At 41.0% G+C, this 15596-nt stretch overlaps 4 protein-coding genes across 8 annotated transcripts in view; 1 reads left to right on the top strand and 3 right to left on the bottom strand.

Moving 5' to 3' along the window:
• Positions 1 to 2779: 2779 nt before the first annotated feature.
• pnrc2 (proline-rich nuclear receptor coactivator 2) lies at positions 2780 to 6961 on the top strand. The gene is made up of 3 exons (XM_069141788.1): positions 2780 to 2967; positions 3576 to 3792; positions 4048 to 6961. The coding sequence occupies exon 3, from the start codon at positions 4071 to 4073 to the stop codon at positions 4518 to 4520; it is 450 nt and encodes a 149-aa protein (XP_068997889.1). The 5' UTR covers positions 2780 to 2967; positions 3576 to 3792; positions 4048 to 4070; the 3' UTR covers positions 4521 to 6961.
• A 114-nt stretch (positions 6962 to 7075) lies between these two features.
• Positions 7076 to 12387, bottom strand: srsf10a (serine and arginine rich splicing factor 10a). 2 transcript variants are annotated; one of them, XM_069141765.1, is made up of 6 exons: positions 12191 to 12387; positions 9838 to 10152; positions 9399 to 9494; positions 9110 to 9278; positions 8136 to 8201; positions 7076 to 8055 (listed from the first exon to the last, which is right to left on the bottom strand). In XM_069141765.1, the coding sequence occupies exons 2-6, from the start codon at positions 10019 to 10021 to the stop codon at positions 7779 to 7781; spliced, it is 792 nt and encodes a 263-aa protein (XP_068997866.1). In that variant the 5' UTR covers positions 10022 to 10152; positions 12191 to 12387; the 3' UTR covers positions 7076 to 7778. The 2 variants fall into 2 exon arrangements, with proteins under 2 accessions (XP_068997866.1, XP_068997876.1); XM_069141775.1 differs by lacking the exon at positions 9838 to 10152 and adding an exon at positions 10479 to 10583 and having other exon boundaries at positions 9399 to 9502; positions 12191 to 12386.
• Positions 12388 to 12831: 444 nt separating this feature from the next.
• Positions 12832 to 13688, bottom strand: fabp10a (fatty acid binding protein 10a, liver basic). Its single transcript, XM_069141755.1, has 4 exons — positions 13533 to 13688; positions 13232 to 13404; positions 13058 to 13147; positions 12832 to 12934 (listed from the first exon to the last, which is right to left on the bottom strand). Exons 1-4 carry the CDS (start codon positions 13597 to 13599, stop codon positions 12884 to 12886), a joined length of 381 nt encoding a protein of 126 aa, XP_068997856.1. The 5' UTR covers positions 13600 to 13688; the 3' UTR covers positions 12832 to 12883.
• Positions 13689 to 13790: 102 nt separating this feature from the next.
• The window catches only part of myom3 (myomesin 3), a 59077-nt gene continuing 57271 nt past the window's right edge, over positions 13791 to 15596 (bottom strand). For all 4 annotated transcript variants that reach the window (XM_069141722.1, XM_069141729.1, XM_069141736.1 and 1 more), the window contains one exon: positions 13791 to 15519. In XM_069141722.1, the coding sequence (XP_068997823.1) occupies positions 15250 to 15519 (270 nt within the window). In that variant the 3' untranslated portion in view covers positions 13791 to 15249. The remainder of the gene's footprint in view (positions 15520 to 15596) is intronic.

Below are 15596 nucleotides of genomic sequence, written 5' to 3'. Positions count from 1 at the left end.
TACATTCTAAAACCATCAAGTTCTGGAAAAAAAAGAAGCAGAAGTATATTGAGATCTTCACTGGTAGATATGACTCTGCCTGGACTAATACAAAAACAAGAAGAAAATGTATTTCTGTTTTCAGATTTTACTAGTTTATCAAATTTGCTTAGATTTGGGGATTTTGGTACAAAAAAAACAAAAAAAAAACACACCTGAATGCCAATTAAGCAAATGATCCAACAATCTTATCAGCGATAAGTGGTCCTGTAAAAATATCTATGTTCTGTAGGAAATCTCCAAAGAGTAGAGCTGGTTATTTTTTTCATGATAATTGATTTTGCTCCCAATTTACATCTGTTCCAGTTTTCCTTTTTCAATTCTTTATTCTAAATAGTCGACTTTATATTCTAATTGTGAATACAGTTGTTTTTGTGTTATGTCATAAAAGGCACTCTACACCAAAAAGAGAGGTTTCATTTGAATGTGTTAGCCGGTACAGGACAAAAGGTCTTTAATATGGGCCCAAGTTATTGCTGAGTTGCCTGAAACGAGTTTCCTCTTCTGTTCTTTCCCACTTTGCTTTGTGTAGGCGTGTCACACATTTCAGACTATTCAAATGAATGTGAAAACTCCTATTGGTCCCTTATTTTAGACCATTAACACCAAATAACTGCCATAAATGGCCAACATTACCAGACCAAGAGAGTCCATCTGTGTGTACAAGTCTGTGTGAGAAAAAGAATGAACCTGGCAGCTTTTGAATTTTCCATTCAACTTTCCAGCTCTACTGTACACTCACTCTGTGAGGTTGAAACCACCGGCCTTTGCAGCCAGTCAAATATGGAGATCTGTCCACCTCCTACTGTATGTTGTGTGTGACATACACAAGCCTCTCAGTGACCTACTTTCCATACATAGCAGACTGTTGATCGGTATAACCCCCCTCAAAGGTTGTTTCAGGGAGTGGCCTTCAGCTGTGAGCGCTGGCTGACACACACTGTTACACAACTCCTTTAAAACCCAGACACATCAAACAAGGAGAGTTATATTGACCATGGACTTAGATATTAGTTAATCTATCACTTTGGTTGTTTTGTGTTCTTTAGACTTAGACCTCCACACTCTCATAAAACCTACCGGCTGACATTATAGTACGTCATCCAAGGTCAATGTCCTCAAACAGACCAGAACTTTCTGTAAGCTTAAAAGTAAGTAAGAAGGTAGAAAACGCTGAAAATTTTTAAATTAGACAGAATTTTTCCGTCAAAACGCAGCAATGAGACAAAAATAGAGATGGCATTTAGCTTTTATCTCTCACTTTATATTTTCAAATAAGGAATAATTATATTTTTAAATATATAAATGTTAACAGTACAGTGAAATTTAAATTGACTGTCATATTTTGATCTCAAATTCAAATGTCTAATATAAATATCAGTTTACTGTACATACTTTTAGAGACCAAAGAAGAGCAAAGATAAGGTGATCCTATTAATAAAACAAGGCAACAAAATAATTCAGGTCAAAAAATTCAAACCTACACTCAGCCATTATTGCAAAATTCAAATATCTAAAATTGCTAATTTCTTTTTAAATTTAGTGGGTGTTCGTGTCTTAGAGTGCCTTGTAAATAACTCTATTTTTTACAGTGTCCCCACAAACAACATCTGCTCTCTGATAGATAGATAGATAGATAGATAGATAGATAGATAGATAGATAGATAGATAGATAGATAGATAGATAGATAGATATACTTTATTGATCTGCAAGGGGAAATTTTTTTTCATTTCATTTTCATTTCAGATAAAGCAGCATGTAAGATATGGCAAAAGCAGGTAGTAGTAGTAGTAAAGGTGTGAATATAATTTTTTTTTTTTTATCATGCACAGTATATACAAATAAAATATAATAAGATACACATTAAATTAAATTAAATTAAAAACAATAGAGTTGTTTTGGTTGACTAAACAAAACTTTGGGGGAAGGAAGATTCCCATCAAAACAAACTTAAATGGCTTGCCCACATGTTGCCTCAGATTTGGGACAAAAGCACATTTATTTGGTACTAGTTTGCACAGCTATGTGCGAATTGGGCCTCAAAGCTCACACACTGCAGTCAGGCACAAACCCAAGTAACTCTAGATACGAAAATTATAGCAGGGTTAAATGTTTTAGGTGAAACACTTTCGTTTTTATTACCAGGGCAGAAGAGGTGGGGGGATGGGCAGCTCACAGACAGGAGCTGTTGTGTCTTGTTATTACAGCCTGTTGCAGCTGTTTCTAGGCAGCACAACAGGCTTAACTTACATGAACAGGAACTGTGGAGAAAAAAAAAAACCCCTCAAGTCATTTCCTGTCGTAAAAAGTATGAAGCACATCAATGGTCGTACTTAGTCGAACAACGTTTACCTTAAGTGAACGAGGGATTGACATTACGTAACCCTGAAATGCATCTGCCGTCACTCTAAACCTTCCGTACCATGTTTATTTGTAAAAGTTGAACCCGTTTCATATCGTAATATAACCTTGAAATCGAGGTTTTTAGCGAACGCGTCGAATGTGGTTGTTATTGTGTTATTTCTCTCACTTCTGTCAGGAAATACCCCGAGCTCCAACAAAGGGAACGAGAAGGAGGGTAAAAGCGATTGACGTCACCGGTCTGGCAACAGGCGTGAATGCGTCTCGACTGTCTCTCCGCTGATTGGTCGCTTCGTCCGCACTCGGAACGCGATTGGTTGGATCTGGTTTCGACCGGACTACATATCTCCGCTGTAGATTCCATTTTGTTGCAATTCAGAGTCGGGAGAGAGATGAGGAGTCTCTACGGCCGGTTTTTAACATCAACGTAAGCGTCGAAAGGTGACGGATTTGTAGGAAATATAGCTCGCTGTGCTTCCTACGTAGTCCGCCGAAAGGATTTCAGGGGCTAACCGTATATTTTTTTTCTGACGAAGGGCTTCGACAACCAAAGCCTGAAGAAGTCGGTAAGAGAAGCCGTTTTTTTTTTTTTTTTTTTTTTTTTTGCCTCGTCGCCATATTGAATTCAGTTTCTTTGTTTTGGTTAGACGCCAAAGTAAAGTGATCCAGATGGTGTATTCGTTAGCTTTTAATTCAGCGTATTCTGGTATTAAATAGAAATGGACAGATCGAGATTATTAATACGACAGCGTTTTGTTTACAATGAATATTTATAGCACAAAGACAACGGCAGAGCTGCTGCAGCTGAGCCGCACAAACAAAAGTGGGATAAATATGTCGCAGTTTGCTTATGTAACATGTTGTTGTCGTCTTAATCGCACGTGGTTATAATTGTTGATATATATATATATAATTGAATTCTGGCAAAGTGTGGCAAGGATAATGGACAACTGGTTTCGGTCGGTTATTGATTTCGGGCAATGACGCACATTTAAAATACACTCCTGGAAGAAAACATCAACACGTCGTTTGACGGCGCTTGTCCGCCGTTTCCGTTTCAAGTCCCCGTGTGTTTTTTTTTATCGTGTCTTTTTTTTAAATTTACCTTTTTTTTTTTTTTTCTTCTTTTTTTTTGTTGTTGTTGTCCCCCCCCCCCCCCCCTCCCCCTCGACAGGTCGTCGACGTCTCGGAGCATCGGGTGCCGAGGAATTGATGTTCCGCTCGGCTCCACGAGTAAACAACGCTCGGTGGCACATGAAAACCACAGACCTTGCTGGACACAAAAGTGCAGCGAGAAGTAGACAGAAAACTACTTCGAGGACCTGGGGCCCGGTTGGAGGTGAACGGTTGAAGAGAGAGTTCTGCTCCGTCTACTTTCTGACAACAAAGAGGTGAGCTGCAGCCGTTTTGCTCGCGGCGGTGTGGGGGAGGGGCGACGAGGGGGGCCCCGGCTGTCTGGTGCTCCCCGCACGTAGCGCTTGTTTTTATTGAGAGGGCGCAAAAGCGTGTGGGTGTTTTTAAATAAATAAAAAAAAAAAAAAGCTTTTCAGCATGACGATAAATACAATACCACCCGAACAGATGTACAGTGCACGTTGGTAACATTTTTTTTTTTTTTTTTTTTAATTTATTTTCATTTTACTTAGGTGACACGTAGTGCAGAAGCAGTATGGGAGGTGGAGAGCGGTACAACATTCCAGTTTCCCACCCCGAGCGCCCTTTGCCCAAGAAGAACCATCAACTCGGCCGGACTAAGCAGAGAAGCCGTGACCAGAGCGGAGCGGCGGCGGCAGCATCTGCAGGAGGAGCAGGTGGCCTTCACCACCACGGCCACCGCCGGAGCGACAAGGCGCGGCAGGCCGCGTCTGCAGAGAAGAATGCTTCTGTCCGTTTTGCCACCAACTATGATCAAAACTGGGAGGGCGCAGTGTCTCACCTCAACACGCTCCTGGCTACCCAGGGCAGCCCGAGCTACGCGGGGCCCAAGTTCAGCGAGCCACCGTTGCCCAGCGTGTTGCCCAAGCCCCCCAGCCACTGGGTGTCTTTCCCATTAGGCTCCTGTGACAACAGGGAGATTATGGCCTTCCAGCTCAAGAGCCTCCTGAAGGTGCAGGCCTGAGACGGATACCCACACATCACCATTTAACAACAAAAAAAAAAAAAAGCCAATGCATGGACTGGGACTCTGTTGAGGCACCCACCCACCAGGAACGCATCAGGGCTGTAATACTTTTAGCTGTTTTTAGGCTGACCTTCTTGAAGGTTAAAAGGTATTTGCAGCAATGTTTTTGCTGTTAAGGTTAACATCCATTTTTTAAAACCAGTATTTTAAAATATTACAGCCTTGCAGCCTTGCTGATTGGTGATGGCCTTGCTCGAGTCAAGATTCTGTGACTAACAACAAACTGGATATCTTTTGTACTTGTGTTTTTGTTTTGTTCTTTTTAATGTTGGCTGTCAAGGCAGATAGTGTGCTTTTTGATTTCCCCAAACAAGGGTTGCAGTATAGGTCAGGTAAATTCCCATCACTTTTACGGTCCATTTCTGTGGACAGGCATGCCTTTTTAATTTACATAGGATTTAAATGAAGATCCTTTGGAGTCACCTCTGAAACTTCAGGTGCTAAAGCAAGTTCACATTTGTAGCATTCTTTGACAAGGGCCCTCTTTTTTTTTTTTGTTATTGTATGTATCCCATTCCTTGTTTGGGATGGAAAAGGCACTTAACTGCAATTCTGCAAGGAAAAAAAAAAGAAGCTATTTTAGTGGAGACTGAGCTGTAGTAGGTGAATACAGGTTGAAAGTTTAACTTCAAACAAAGGGGAATACGAGACCATGGCACACAAGCCTCGGGCCACCAACTCCTGTAACCTTTTTTTATTGCGCTGTGCGCACATGCACTATAGGAGTTGAGTGTGTCTCAGGACTGCAAACACTCTCTATCATAGCATTATTTTGTACGAGTCCTTTTTGGTTGTGGTTGAAAGATGTATGAAGTGCTGTGTATAACCAAAGCAATGTTTTGCTGTATTTCGTTTTTTGTTTTTTTTTCCTTTATTGGACATCCTCTGCGTGGTTGGCGACGTTGCCACGGCCACTTAAACCTTTGCCAGCTCCAGGAAGTGAATGGGTTGACGTCACCGCGGGTCTGCCACCTGTTCATCTTCTCCAATCAATACTGTTGTCGCTCCTCGGCCTCTGCCCCCCCCCCCCCCCCCCCCCCCCCCCGCAGGACGGTGCTGCAGCCGTAACGTGCGGAAGAGGACCGGGCTCGGACGTGACGCCATTTGAGTTTCACTTTCTTTCACGGTCCTGTTGGCTGTAGCATTGTCCGCTGCAGGACGAGGCAGAGCTGAAGCCGTTTTTGAAGTAAGGTGACCCAAGGTGGCTCAACGTAAGGCTGGTGTTTGTTTACAAAAAAAAAAAAAACAAGGTCTCAATGGTTGACCATGCCATTATCAACCCTTGCTTATTTACCCTCTTGCTCTTGTTTACCCTCTTGCACTGCAATCAGACTCTCTCCCCCCCCCCCCTCCCCCCCATAAGTTACAGATCAGGATGCTATTGAATTGATGGAGGCGTAATTGACTATCTTCCTATGGATTCTCTATTTTTGTGACTCAATCCTCTATTGAAGCTCTTATTGCTTTCCCTTTGCAGAATTGGAGCTGTTTATGGCCAGCGTAAAGATGACAAAACAAAGTATGAGTGTTTGTTAGTGTGTTAAAGAGCCATGTAAATAATGAAAATGTATAAAGTACCTTGTAGCATATGTACATTTGCAGGCCGAGTTTGAGGCCTGTCTGACAAAAGTATTTTTAGTAATAACACTGAATGTATAAGATGTGCTAAGGACATGTCTTGACTTCAATACTGAAGAATATTTTTGTTAAAAAAAAAAAAAAAATCTGCCAATAGCATTTCTCAGTACCCCTGCACTGTTATCTTTCCAGAGATCTTGCACATGTTTTTTATTGTTTTGTATTATGCAGTGTAGGGTGAAAGATGCTAAGTGCAAATTAAGTAAAACTTCAAACAAAATATAAATTGGATTCCAGGAGACTTGCATATGTACGGATATGAGTTACGAATGTGCTTACAGTAGGTGAGCGTGACGCTTTTAATCTTAAGTTGACAAACTTTGTGCCTAAGTTTAAAAACCCATGCTGAAACTGTCTATTCTCATTAGGTGGCATTTCCAAAAATTGACAAAACATTTTCATCGGAGCCACTTTCATCCTCGGCTGTTCTTCCGCCAGCCGACCGATGAATCCGGCTCCGTGCCGTTTCAGTACCGCCTTCTCTTGGTTGTTCATGTAAACATTTTCTTTCTCGCCCAGATTGAGTCCTGCATAGCAAAGTCTCCTTATTTGAAATTTACAATGAATTGGCTGTCAATTTGTCCCCCCCCTCGTATAATGTCACTGAATATGAAGGAATGTGCCCTGTTTCAAAGATTAGTATCAATTTGTTTAAAAAAGAAAAGAAAATGAAAGCACTGAATTGATGACAAAACTTTTACCAAAAAAAAAAATAATAAATCCCTTCCCTTTCCCCCCTACTTCTGTCTGTGTTTGCGTATCTTTTCATTTTTAGAGTATTATAGGAATGGATACAACTTGCCATCGTAACACTGCAATCTTCGTCACCGCATAGCTTAATTAAACAAATAATGGTAAGAATGTATGTCTTTATTGATAAAGAATAGCAGGTAAATCCATTAACCAAGGATAAGGTCACAAAGGAAACTTACTGAACAAAGAACATTAAAAACAAGCTGCTCATCTTGGAACATATTGTCACAACTAAATAGTGTGTATATAAGGTATGCACTAACAACATTCAGTACATCATCCATTGTCAAAGTAATTACAGCTACTATAGTATACAGTTTGCTGCTGAAAATAAATTGTCCCTGAAACCAGATGTATAAGGCCAGGGCATTGAGTAAATACTGGGAAGTTAAATGTATTATTTATGTTTACATAATACACAATAGAACCAGATGGAGGGTACATGTTAATACTGGATATAAATACCGCTAACTCAAAGTACAAAAATATTGTTGTCAAAGCCCAACATACCACGGTTTCTACTTCCAGCACCCCATGTTACACATGTACAAAAAAAAAAAAAAACTACAGGAATAAACTGCTTCCATGATTCAATTCAGAAAAATCCCTCTTTCACCTCTGTTTTTAAAAAAAAAAAAAAAATCCTCCCTGGCTCCTGCTGCTCCCATTCCTTTGGCAACAGATTCCTCTGTAATGAGATGACAAATAAACAAGCAGGGAGCACAACACTCCAGTTATCATACTCAAAACCTGAACACAAACATCCTCAGAGACATAAACTGAAGCCTTTGGAGGACCAGTAAGTCAGTGGCCCCCAGACTTGCGTCCGGCCCAGGACCTGGAGCGAGAGCGTGACCGAGACATGGATCTAGAGTAGGAGCGGGATGGAGATCTCCCCACTGACTGTTTCTGGGAGCTGGCGGCCGGGTGGAAGTCTTCGGGCGGGCTGTCGGATCTGGACTCGGTCTTTTTACCTTTGGGCCTTGATCTGGATGGGGAAGGCGAGCGGGAAGCAGATCGGCTGCTTCGTGAGCCTGGCTCATGGTGCATCCTGTGGTGGTCACGGGGAGGACCTTTGTACCTGGGAGATGAACATTAGTAGGTTTCAGATCGGGCACAGGGAGATATTATTGAAATACTCTTAGACATAAATGAGCTTACTTTTCATTTTCATGGGTTCTATTTTCATGGCTTCTGCTCCGTCTATGTCGACTGTAGGACCGAGAGCTGTGAAAGGGAACAAGGGGGCAACTTTACTCAATTACTGGACAACACCTGGTGTGTCATTTTATATCCAGGATATAAGTCGTGTATAACTTCCTGCATTATCCGTACAGAATAAAAGAGTAACCACGCAGGAACCTGACAAAATCAGTTCAAGTTTCAGTCCGCTACGATTTACATCAGCAGAACACTGAACAACAACGGAGTGCACGGCAGGCTTGAGCTCCGTCTGCAGTTCGTTAAAGATCACGTGGGAAAACCAGAAAACGATTGGAAAACGCTTTTGTGGACGGATGAGACAAAAAAATATATACAACTTTGAAGTTTAGACAAAGGAAACCACTGGGATAAGATGGGACAACAACCTCATCCCATCTGTGAAACATGCTTGTTGTATTAAGTGTCATGATTTAGGCCTTTTTTTTTAAATTTTTTTTTTGCTGCATCTGGGCCAGGGTGGCTCACCGTTATTGATTGAAATGTCAGGACATCTGTGCATGAACTGAATCTCAAGAGAAAATGGGTCATGCAGCGAGACGTCAAAGCATTCAAGTCACGCCACCAAAGAATGCTTCGAGAACAATAAAGGAACCGCCGAGTCAAAGTCCTGACCTCAATCCAACAGAAGGGTTCCAGAAGAGAGCCGTTCGTGTGAGGAAACCCACCACCGTCCCAGAGTTCATACTCTTCTAGAAGCAGGAACTGGCTAAAAGTCCTTCAACCCCGTGAAGTGGACTCAACAGTTACCAGGAACATTTAGTTGCAGTTATGGAGGGAATGTGTGTGTGTGTGTGTGTGTGTGACGAATGTTTTGACTTTGTGTTGATCAGCTGATGATCGAAGTGTAAAAAAAACCCAACAACAACAACAACAAAAACTAGATTTAGGTGTAGGAGTTGACGGCTACTCACTCTCGAGGGCTTTCGGACCTCCGGGGACGACGCTCCATGGAGGGGCTCCTGGACCTGCGGCGGTCGTAGCTGCGACTCCGGGAGCGTCTTCGGCGGCCGTCGCGGTCGTCGTCGTAGCGGGAGAAGCTGCGAGGCGAATGGCGCTCCTTGGACTTCATCTGATTAGGGGCTTGAGGGACAAAGTTCAAGCGTAACATTAGGTGACGATGCACAAGATGTACCCAAACCATGGTCCAGTGAGGTCTTTATGGTAAGTGGTGAGGAAATAAGGAGTAGCGGGTGTTCATACTCTTGCGGTCTCCCTGGGCGAACTGGATCTCAATCTGGCGCCCACAAACCCATTTCCGGTCCAGGTTGTGGAGCGCGTCTTCTGCATCCCGTACGTCTTCAAACGTGCTGAACTGTTAAGGCTCTTTATTTGGAAATTTGTAAACTTGGGACAGACGGCGTCACACATGCACAACAACAAAAAAAAGTTTGCCAACTCAGGTCGATAGCTACATATGAAAACATACAGAGCTACTGGATCAGTGAGGTGTTAGTTTCGTTAGGTAACACCGTAGAAGGAAAAATAATAAATAATGGTGTATTGTTTTGGCATAATTTATGAATTCACAACTGACTGTTTTCACTAATATGAAACATAAAACTGAATCAATAGGCCCGTCTGTGATTTCAGATTGTGAAGACAAGACAAATATTGATGGTGATCAGATTCGGTAGGATACAAAAAGTTTGGCTTGTTACCTTTAACATGCTTGACCTTTGACCTTCAGCTTGATCTTTATTGTCTTGGCAGAAGAACTTGAGGTTTCCTGCTTGTCTTTGCCCAATAAACACTTTGCTTTTCCTCCCTTTGGCAGACAATTGGAAGCCTGGGTGCTCTCTTTTTTGTCCTCTTTGTATCTTCATGCTTTCGCTCTCTCTTTACTTTCCAAATTCCACTATTGCTTGTCGCCTGGGTGTCTTTGGCTTGAATCTACTCTACAACCACATTTCAACTTTCTTTGGTGTGGGGCCTCCAGAACTGTATCTTTATCATTCTAAGGCAACAACAGGAGAAATATTGGTTAGGAATAGAGATAATGCTAGAGATATCAAATAACATAAAAAAAAAATTAAAAAAAAAAAAAAAAAATTAAAAAAATACAATAACATAAACATTCCCATGAAATGGTTTAAACACTGGTGGTATTAAAAACAAGCGACTCCTCCCTCCCCCCCAAAAAAAATAAAAAATAAACATCGGGTGGTGCGCCGTCACTCAACCCCCTGCAAACAAAAGGTTAGATTTGATGCTGTACAATCCCTTAGTGGAAAAAAAAACAAAAAACATTTCAAAAATAAAACGTAAAAGTATAAAGGATATTGAATGTAAGCAAATCCTCTTGCCCGCCGTGTATAGAAGTCAAGTGGAATGTAGACATCTACAATAGGCCCATAACGACCAAACTCACGTCGTAAATCCTCTGGCCTAAAGTGTCATGAAATAAGCACATTTATTCTGCTGGCTACCATGCTGGATGAATCTGGCTGGAGCCCAGTGTGCAGGGTATACACAAGGGCTGGCGCCAGCACAGCAGACAAGTCTCATTACTCTCACACTGCAAAGGAAGTTTCCTCACCTTAAGTGTTAAAGGTGAAATTGCACAAGTAAAAACCCAGCCAGCCACCGTCAAATTCACACATTCATTACAGCCATCAAAGCCAGATATCTGCATGCATTATCTGTTTACACAAGTCACAGGTTTGTAGTTACCTGAAAATGACCACAGTTTGTGGGAAAGTTTATCACTCTAAACACTTGAAATTCAAATCAGGACACTAGAATTAATCACAAATGAGACTATTAAAAGGTTACCGACGTACTTATCAATGATCTAACACTCATCTTTGCCGGTTTTGTATATTTTTCCATTCGATTCCATAATATGTTAGGGGTGATTTCTTTCGTAGAAAGTAGTTCAAGTGAAAGCTAGTTACAAAGAGGGCTCTAGATTATCAAGAGTAATCAGGGGATTGTTTCTGGAAAGCCAGGTTGGGAGTTTTTAATGCTTTGAGCAGCACAAACAAAATTTTATTCAAATCCGGGGTGGTAGCACAAGCTTCAAAAACAGATCTCGAAACTCGGGTCACATAAATCAAAAATATTTCTGCATTGGTTAGATAGCAAAGTTGGAGATAAAGAAAAACTTTTTTTTTTTTTTTTCCCATTTATGACAGCAAAGACATCGTGTTTATTTTTGAAAAGTCTTTGCAATTAAAACGTATCATTACCAGACGAACTATGTCTACGATTTTAATTGGCCCAATTTGTAGTTTTACCTTCAAGGGAACCAACGTGGTTACCACGAAACCGACCTCGTAACTAGGCAATGACGTGGTTACCACGAAACCGACCTCGTAACTAGGCAATGACGTGGTTACCAGGGAACGACCGTTTAAAACTTGGGTAGACAAGCATCATATTTTCTTAGTTAACTACAAAGTTTGATGTAGAAAGAAATCTGTTTTTGGTTATTTTTTTTAACTAAAAAAAAAATAAAAATCTAAGAAACAACTCATTACTTCCCAGTTGGTCTCTTAATACCAACTTAATTGCCTCCTGGTGTTGGAGTTTGGAATTTAGACGTTGAAATGATCATTTTATTGAAATAATAATAATAGAGCGGTAAAATATGTATAAATAAAGAAAAGATGTACTTTAAAAACAACCGAGTAAGACTAGACAATATTTTACCGTTCAATTTCCAGAAAATAAAAGGCACTAGTTGTTGTTTTTTTTGAAGGCGGCATCTTGACGTCGTCTCTCTGCCTTCTTGTTTTAACGAGCCCTTAATGCATGAAAATATGTCCAATAATACCAATGGTAGAGTAACAAATAACTACGAGCCTGCTCTTAACTCGAGTCCGTCGTATCGTTGACGCAAGTTTTGCTATTTTGGTAATGACGGATATATATATATATATTTTTTTTTTGTGCTAACCACCTTAGCATTACGTTAGCTCGACCACGCTTGCGCGCACGCCGGCGGAGCTTAAAAAAAAAAAAACCAACCCACAAAAAAAACCACAACATACCTGGAGTCGTCGGCGATGTTTCTAACGAAAAGAGACGTGTTAGGAGGCCTCAGGTACCTCGCCATTTTCAACGGGCCGTTACTACAAGTTGGAGGCCGTGAATTCGTTTGTAACGGCTTTTTCTTTTTTCACAACCCTCGATGCTCAACCGCAGCTACGTGTTCAACGCGTTCTCTTCGCACTGCGCACGCTCGTAGATCTACGGCAAGCCATAAGAAAGCGCAATCACACACACACACTCGCTTTTTTTTTTTTTTTTTTTTTTTTTTTTTTCCATGACTTCAGAGGACATTGAATTACATTTGTCTCTTGGAGCTAATCTTAAACCTTCACCTTACAATTAGATTTCCCCACTGAGGGATTAATGAAGTATGATCTTATCTCTGTATTTTATGGTATGCTTTACGCTTTATGTTATGAGGACTTGCTTTTTTTGTCTCCAAAAACGGAAGTGGGTCCCCACAATGCACTATAGAAACAGGTTTATTAGTAGCACACGTGCCACTGCTACAGTGTACTTGTCGTGGTAAAATGCCTCTTTGCCAAGATATGTTTCACTGTTGGCTTGATTTGTATTTTCACATTACATGTCAGGACACCACAGTCAATGTATGAGCACAGAAACATGACACAAACCACACTTATGAAGCAACACTTTTATTTAAATAGACATTGGTTTCTTCATGGCCAATTTTACATCTTTTTGCTCTTCCTGATGAGAGTTGTTGAGGCCACGGTCAAAGTCTGAAAAGGGATAAGGGGAAAGAAAATATCTTTAATTTGCAGGCACGTTTTGGTTTTTATTTATCTTTTTTGTTTTGTTTTCTGATATATTTTCTTGTGCAAAACTTAATAAGGGAGATGCACCTCAACCATCTCTCCTCCCTTGAGCTCTTGGGTGTGGCAGAACTTGCCGGTATTGCAGACCAGTTTGCCTCCCTCCAGATTGACAATGCACTAAGGGTTCAGAGGAGACATTACAACAATTTATGCAGTCATGCTTTAAAAGTATGTTTTGCAGATTATGAGTTAGTAGCTAACCTTGAGCTTCTTGCCGTCCATGGTGGTGATATCAGCCTCCTTGCCGATGGTAAAGGAGTTAGTCACAGACTTTCCAGGGGTCTTGGAGGTGATGACAAAGTCTTTGCCGGTCTGCTTGATCTCAGTAACTGGCTTGACGTCCTTGGCCATCTTGATAACATCTTCTGGGAGTTCTGTCGAAACGTGTATTTATGTGTTAATTCACGCACAGCGCGTGCAACAAGTAAACACTTTCTGGACTGCAAATCTGTCAAAATTGGCCGATAATAGATCTCTTTACATGGCAACCATTTTTCCTCACCCATTGCCCTGAGGAACTCCTCGTAGTTCTCCTGAGAGTAGACCTGCCATGTTCCGCTGAAGTCCATGTTTTCGAGAGGGTCTGGGTTATGCTTTACCAAGGTGGCTGGAGGCTGTGACAGCTGTGTGAAGCTCAACACAATGTGGAGAACGTGGATGGGCTCTCACCTTCTTATACTCAAAGGCACAGAGGTCCCAGGACGATGTCTAATGAGTAACAAACGCTGATGTTTGAACAACCTGGAGGTCACTTACTCCTGTTTGGCTGAACCTCAACTTCCACCAAAGACTAATTCGAATTGTAATTTTTTTTTTTTTTTGACGTGTTAAAGAGCGTAATTAATATGAAGAATAAGAAATATGTGCAGATTTGTATTTGTACATCATGACATGTAGAAATTTGCTATTTTTTTAAAATATGTAAAATGCACGTTTACGTGCAAATTCCTCCTTAGTGGCAATTAGTGATACATTTAAAACAGGGTGCAGCGGTAGCAGAGGCGTGACATTAACAAGGAGTCAGATGTTGTTTTACTGGGAGGTTCACAGAGCTCCGAGGAGTTTGCTAAATGGAGATTGATCTTTGGATGAACTTCGTGCCTTTCCTCAGTGTACCATCAAACCTTCTGAATCTCCCTGACAAAGTGGGGCCCGGTTCATCAGGTTAACGACACTGCGTACTGTTTGCCTTTAAAGTGAAAGACATAATTACACATTGCAAAATCCTCCACAAAGTGAGCTGCTCTCCCGATTTTCTTTCACTCTTGATTGTAAAGTTGTAAGATTGTAGCGCTCGAGAGACTAATGCACGCGAGAAAATGTCTGGAAGTTGCTTTTATTCACTACAAACGCAAACAAATAACACATCTGCTTCGCCAAAAGCAAAAGAGAGTTTTGCAGTTTCCGTGTTACGACCTCTGGTTCCAACACAAAAACACTTCAAATGAGACTGTGTCGCTGCTACTTACAATGGCCACCGTAGCCATAAACAGATTATAGATTAAATGTGGCGCAGCTGCTGCAGCAACAACGTCGTGTTAGAAAACCGACTTAGTATCAGTGATATCTGAGTTTAATGTGGCTGATTGATTTGTTTGCAGCTAATGCTAACATTATGGCATGTATTGGCTTGATGGTAGCTATTATTAGGTGATGTAAACTACTGTGAGCTAACAACAGCTGACTGCAGTAACTGATGGCAGTAGCTAATTTTATGTAACTTCATACTTCTACTCCACTGAACTTTAGGAGCACAATTATACTTCCTCTCCTACATTTGTCTGACAGCTTTTAGTTACAAGTTACTTTTAAAATAATGATGATATAATAATAACGGTAATAATTACCGTTCTTCATACCCTTCTAAATTTAGAGATTTAGAATTTGAATTTTTCTGACAATCTGATGTTTCCTTAATGGTTCTAGAAAATGCGACTTTTAAGGCTAAATAAACTTCTTAAAACCGGCTTGGATTTGCTGAAAAATTCATTATTGTTCTGAGCCTGTTGACTTTATAGACATGCAGCACGTCCCAGAATAAACCAAAGTGAGCAATATTCAACGTATTTGTTTGCGAGGAGAAAATAGTGTTATTTCTTCTTTTTAAAAGTTTTATAGTCTCGTTTTAATAAAAGGAACATCTATAGCCTATTTGGTAAAATCTCAATCTTAAAGATGAAATCTCTGCAGAAAATTAATTTCTGACTCGATTTGCAGTCTTAACCCATCTCCACTGCGTTAGGTGGAGGCTTCTCGCCTTGCCTGTAAACGCTCACGGTCACAGCCACCGTCTCAGAACCGTACTGGTTGCGCACAAAGATGCTGTACTTTCCAGAATCTTCCATGTTGACGTAGTTGATGGTGATGGTGCTGCACTTGGGCTGTTTGGTGATGGTAAACTGAGGAGTGTCCGGGAGGTCTCTGTCGTTGCGAAGCCAGAAAATCTCTGGGGCTGGGTCGCCGTCGATGTAGCACGTCAGACACAGAGACTTAGGAGAGGAGGCAAATAAAAAAAAAAAATTAAAAATAAATATGAGATGATCGACCAAAGATGTAACAGCTAGGA

The sequence above is a fragment of the Embiotoca jacksoni genome, unplaced genomic scaffold (genome assembly GCF_022577435.1).
Source record: "Embiotoca jacksoni isolate LCO1_2020_lvr unplaced genomic scaffold, fEmbJac1.0.p SCAF_11, whole genome shotgun sequence".
Taxonomy (NCBI): domain Eukaryota; kingdom Metazoa; phylum Chordata; class Actinopteri; family Embiotocidae; genus Embiotoca; species Embiotoca jacksoni.
The sequence above is the reverse complement of the archived record's forward strand: the minus strand, read 5'-3'. Positions and strand labels throughout refer to the sequence as shown.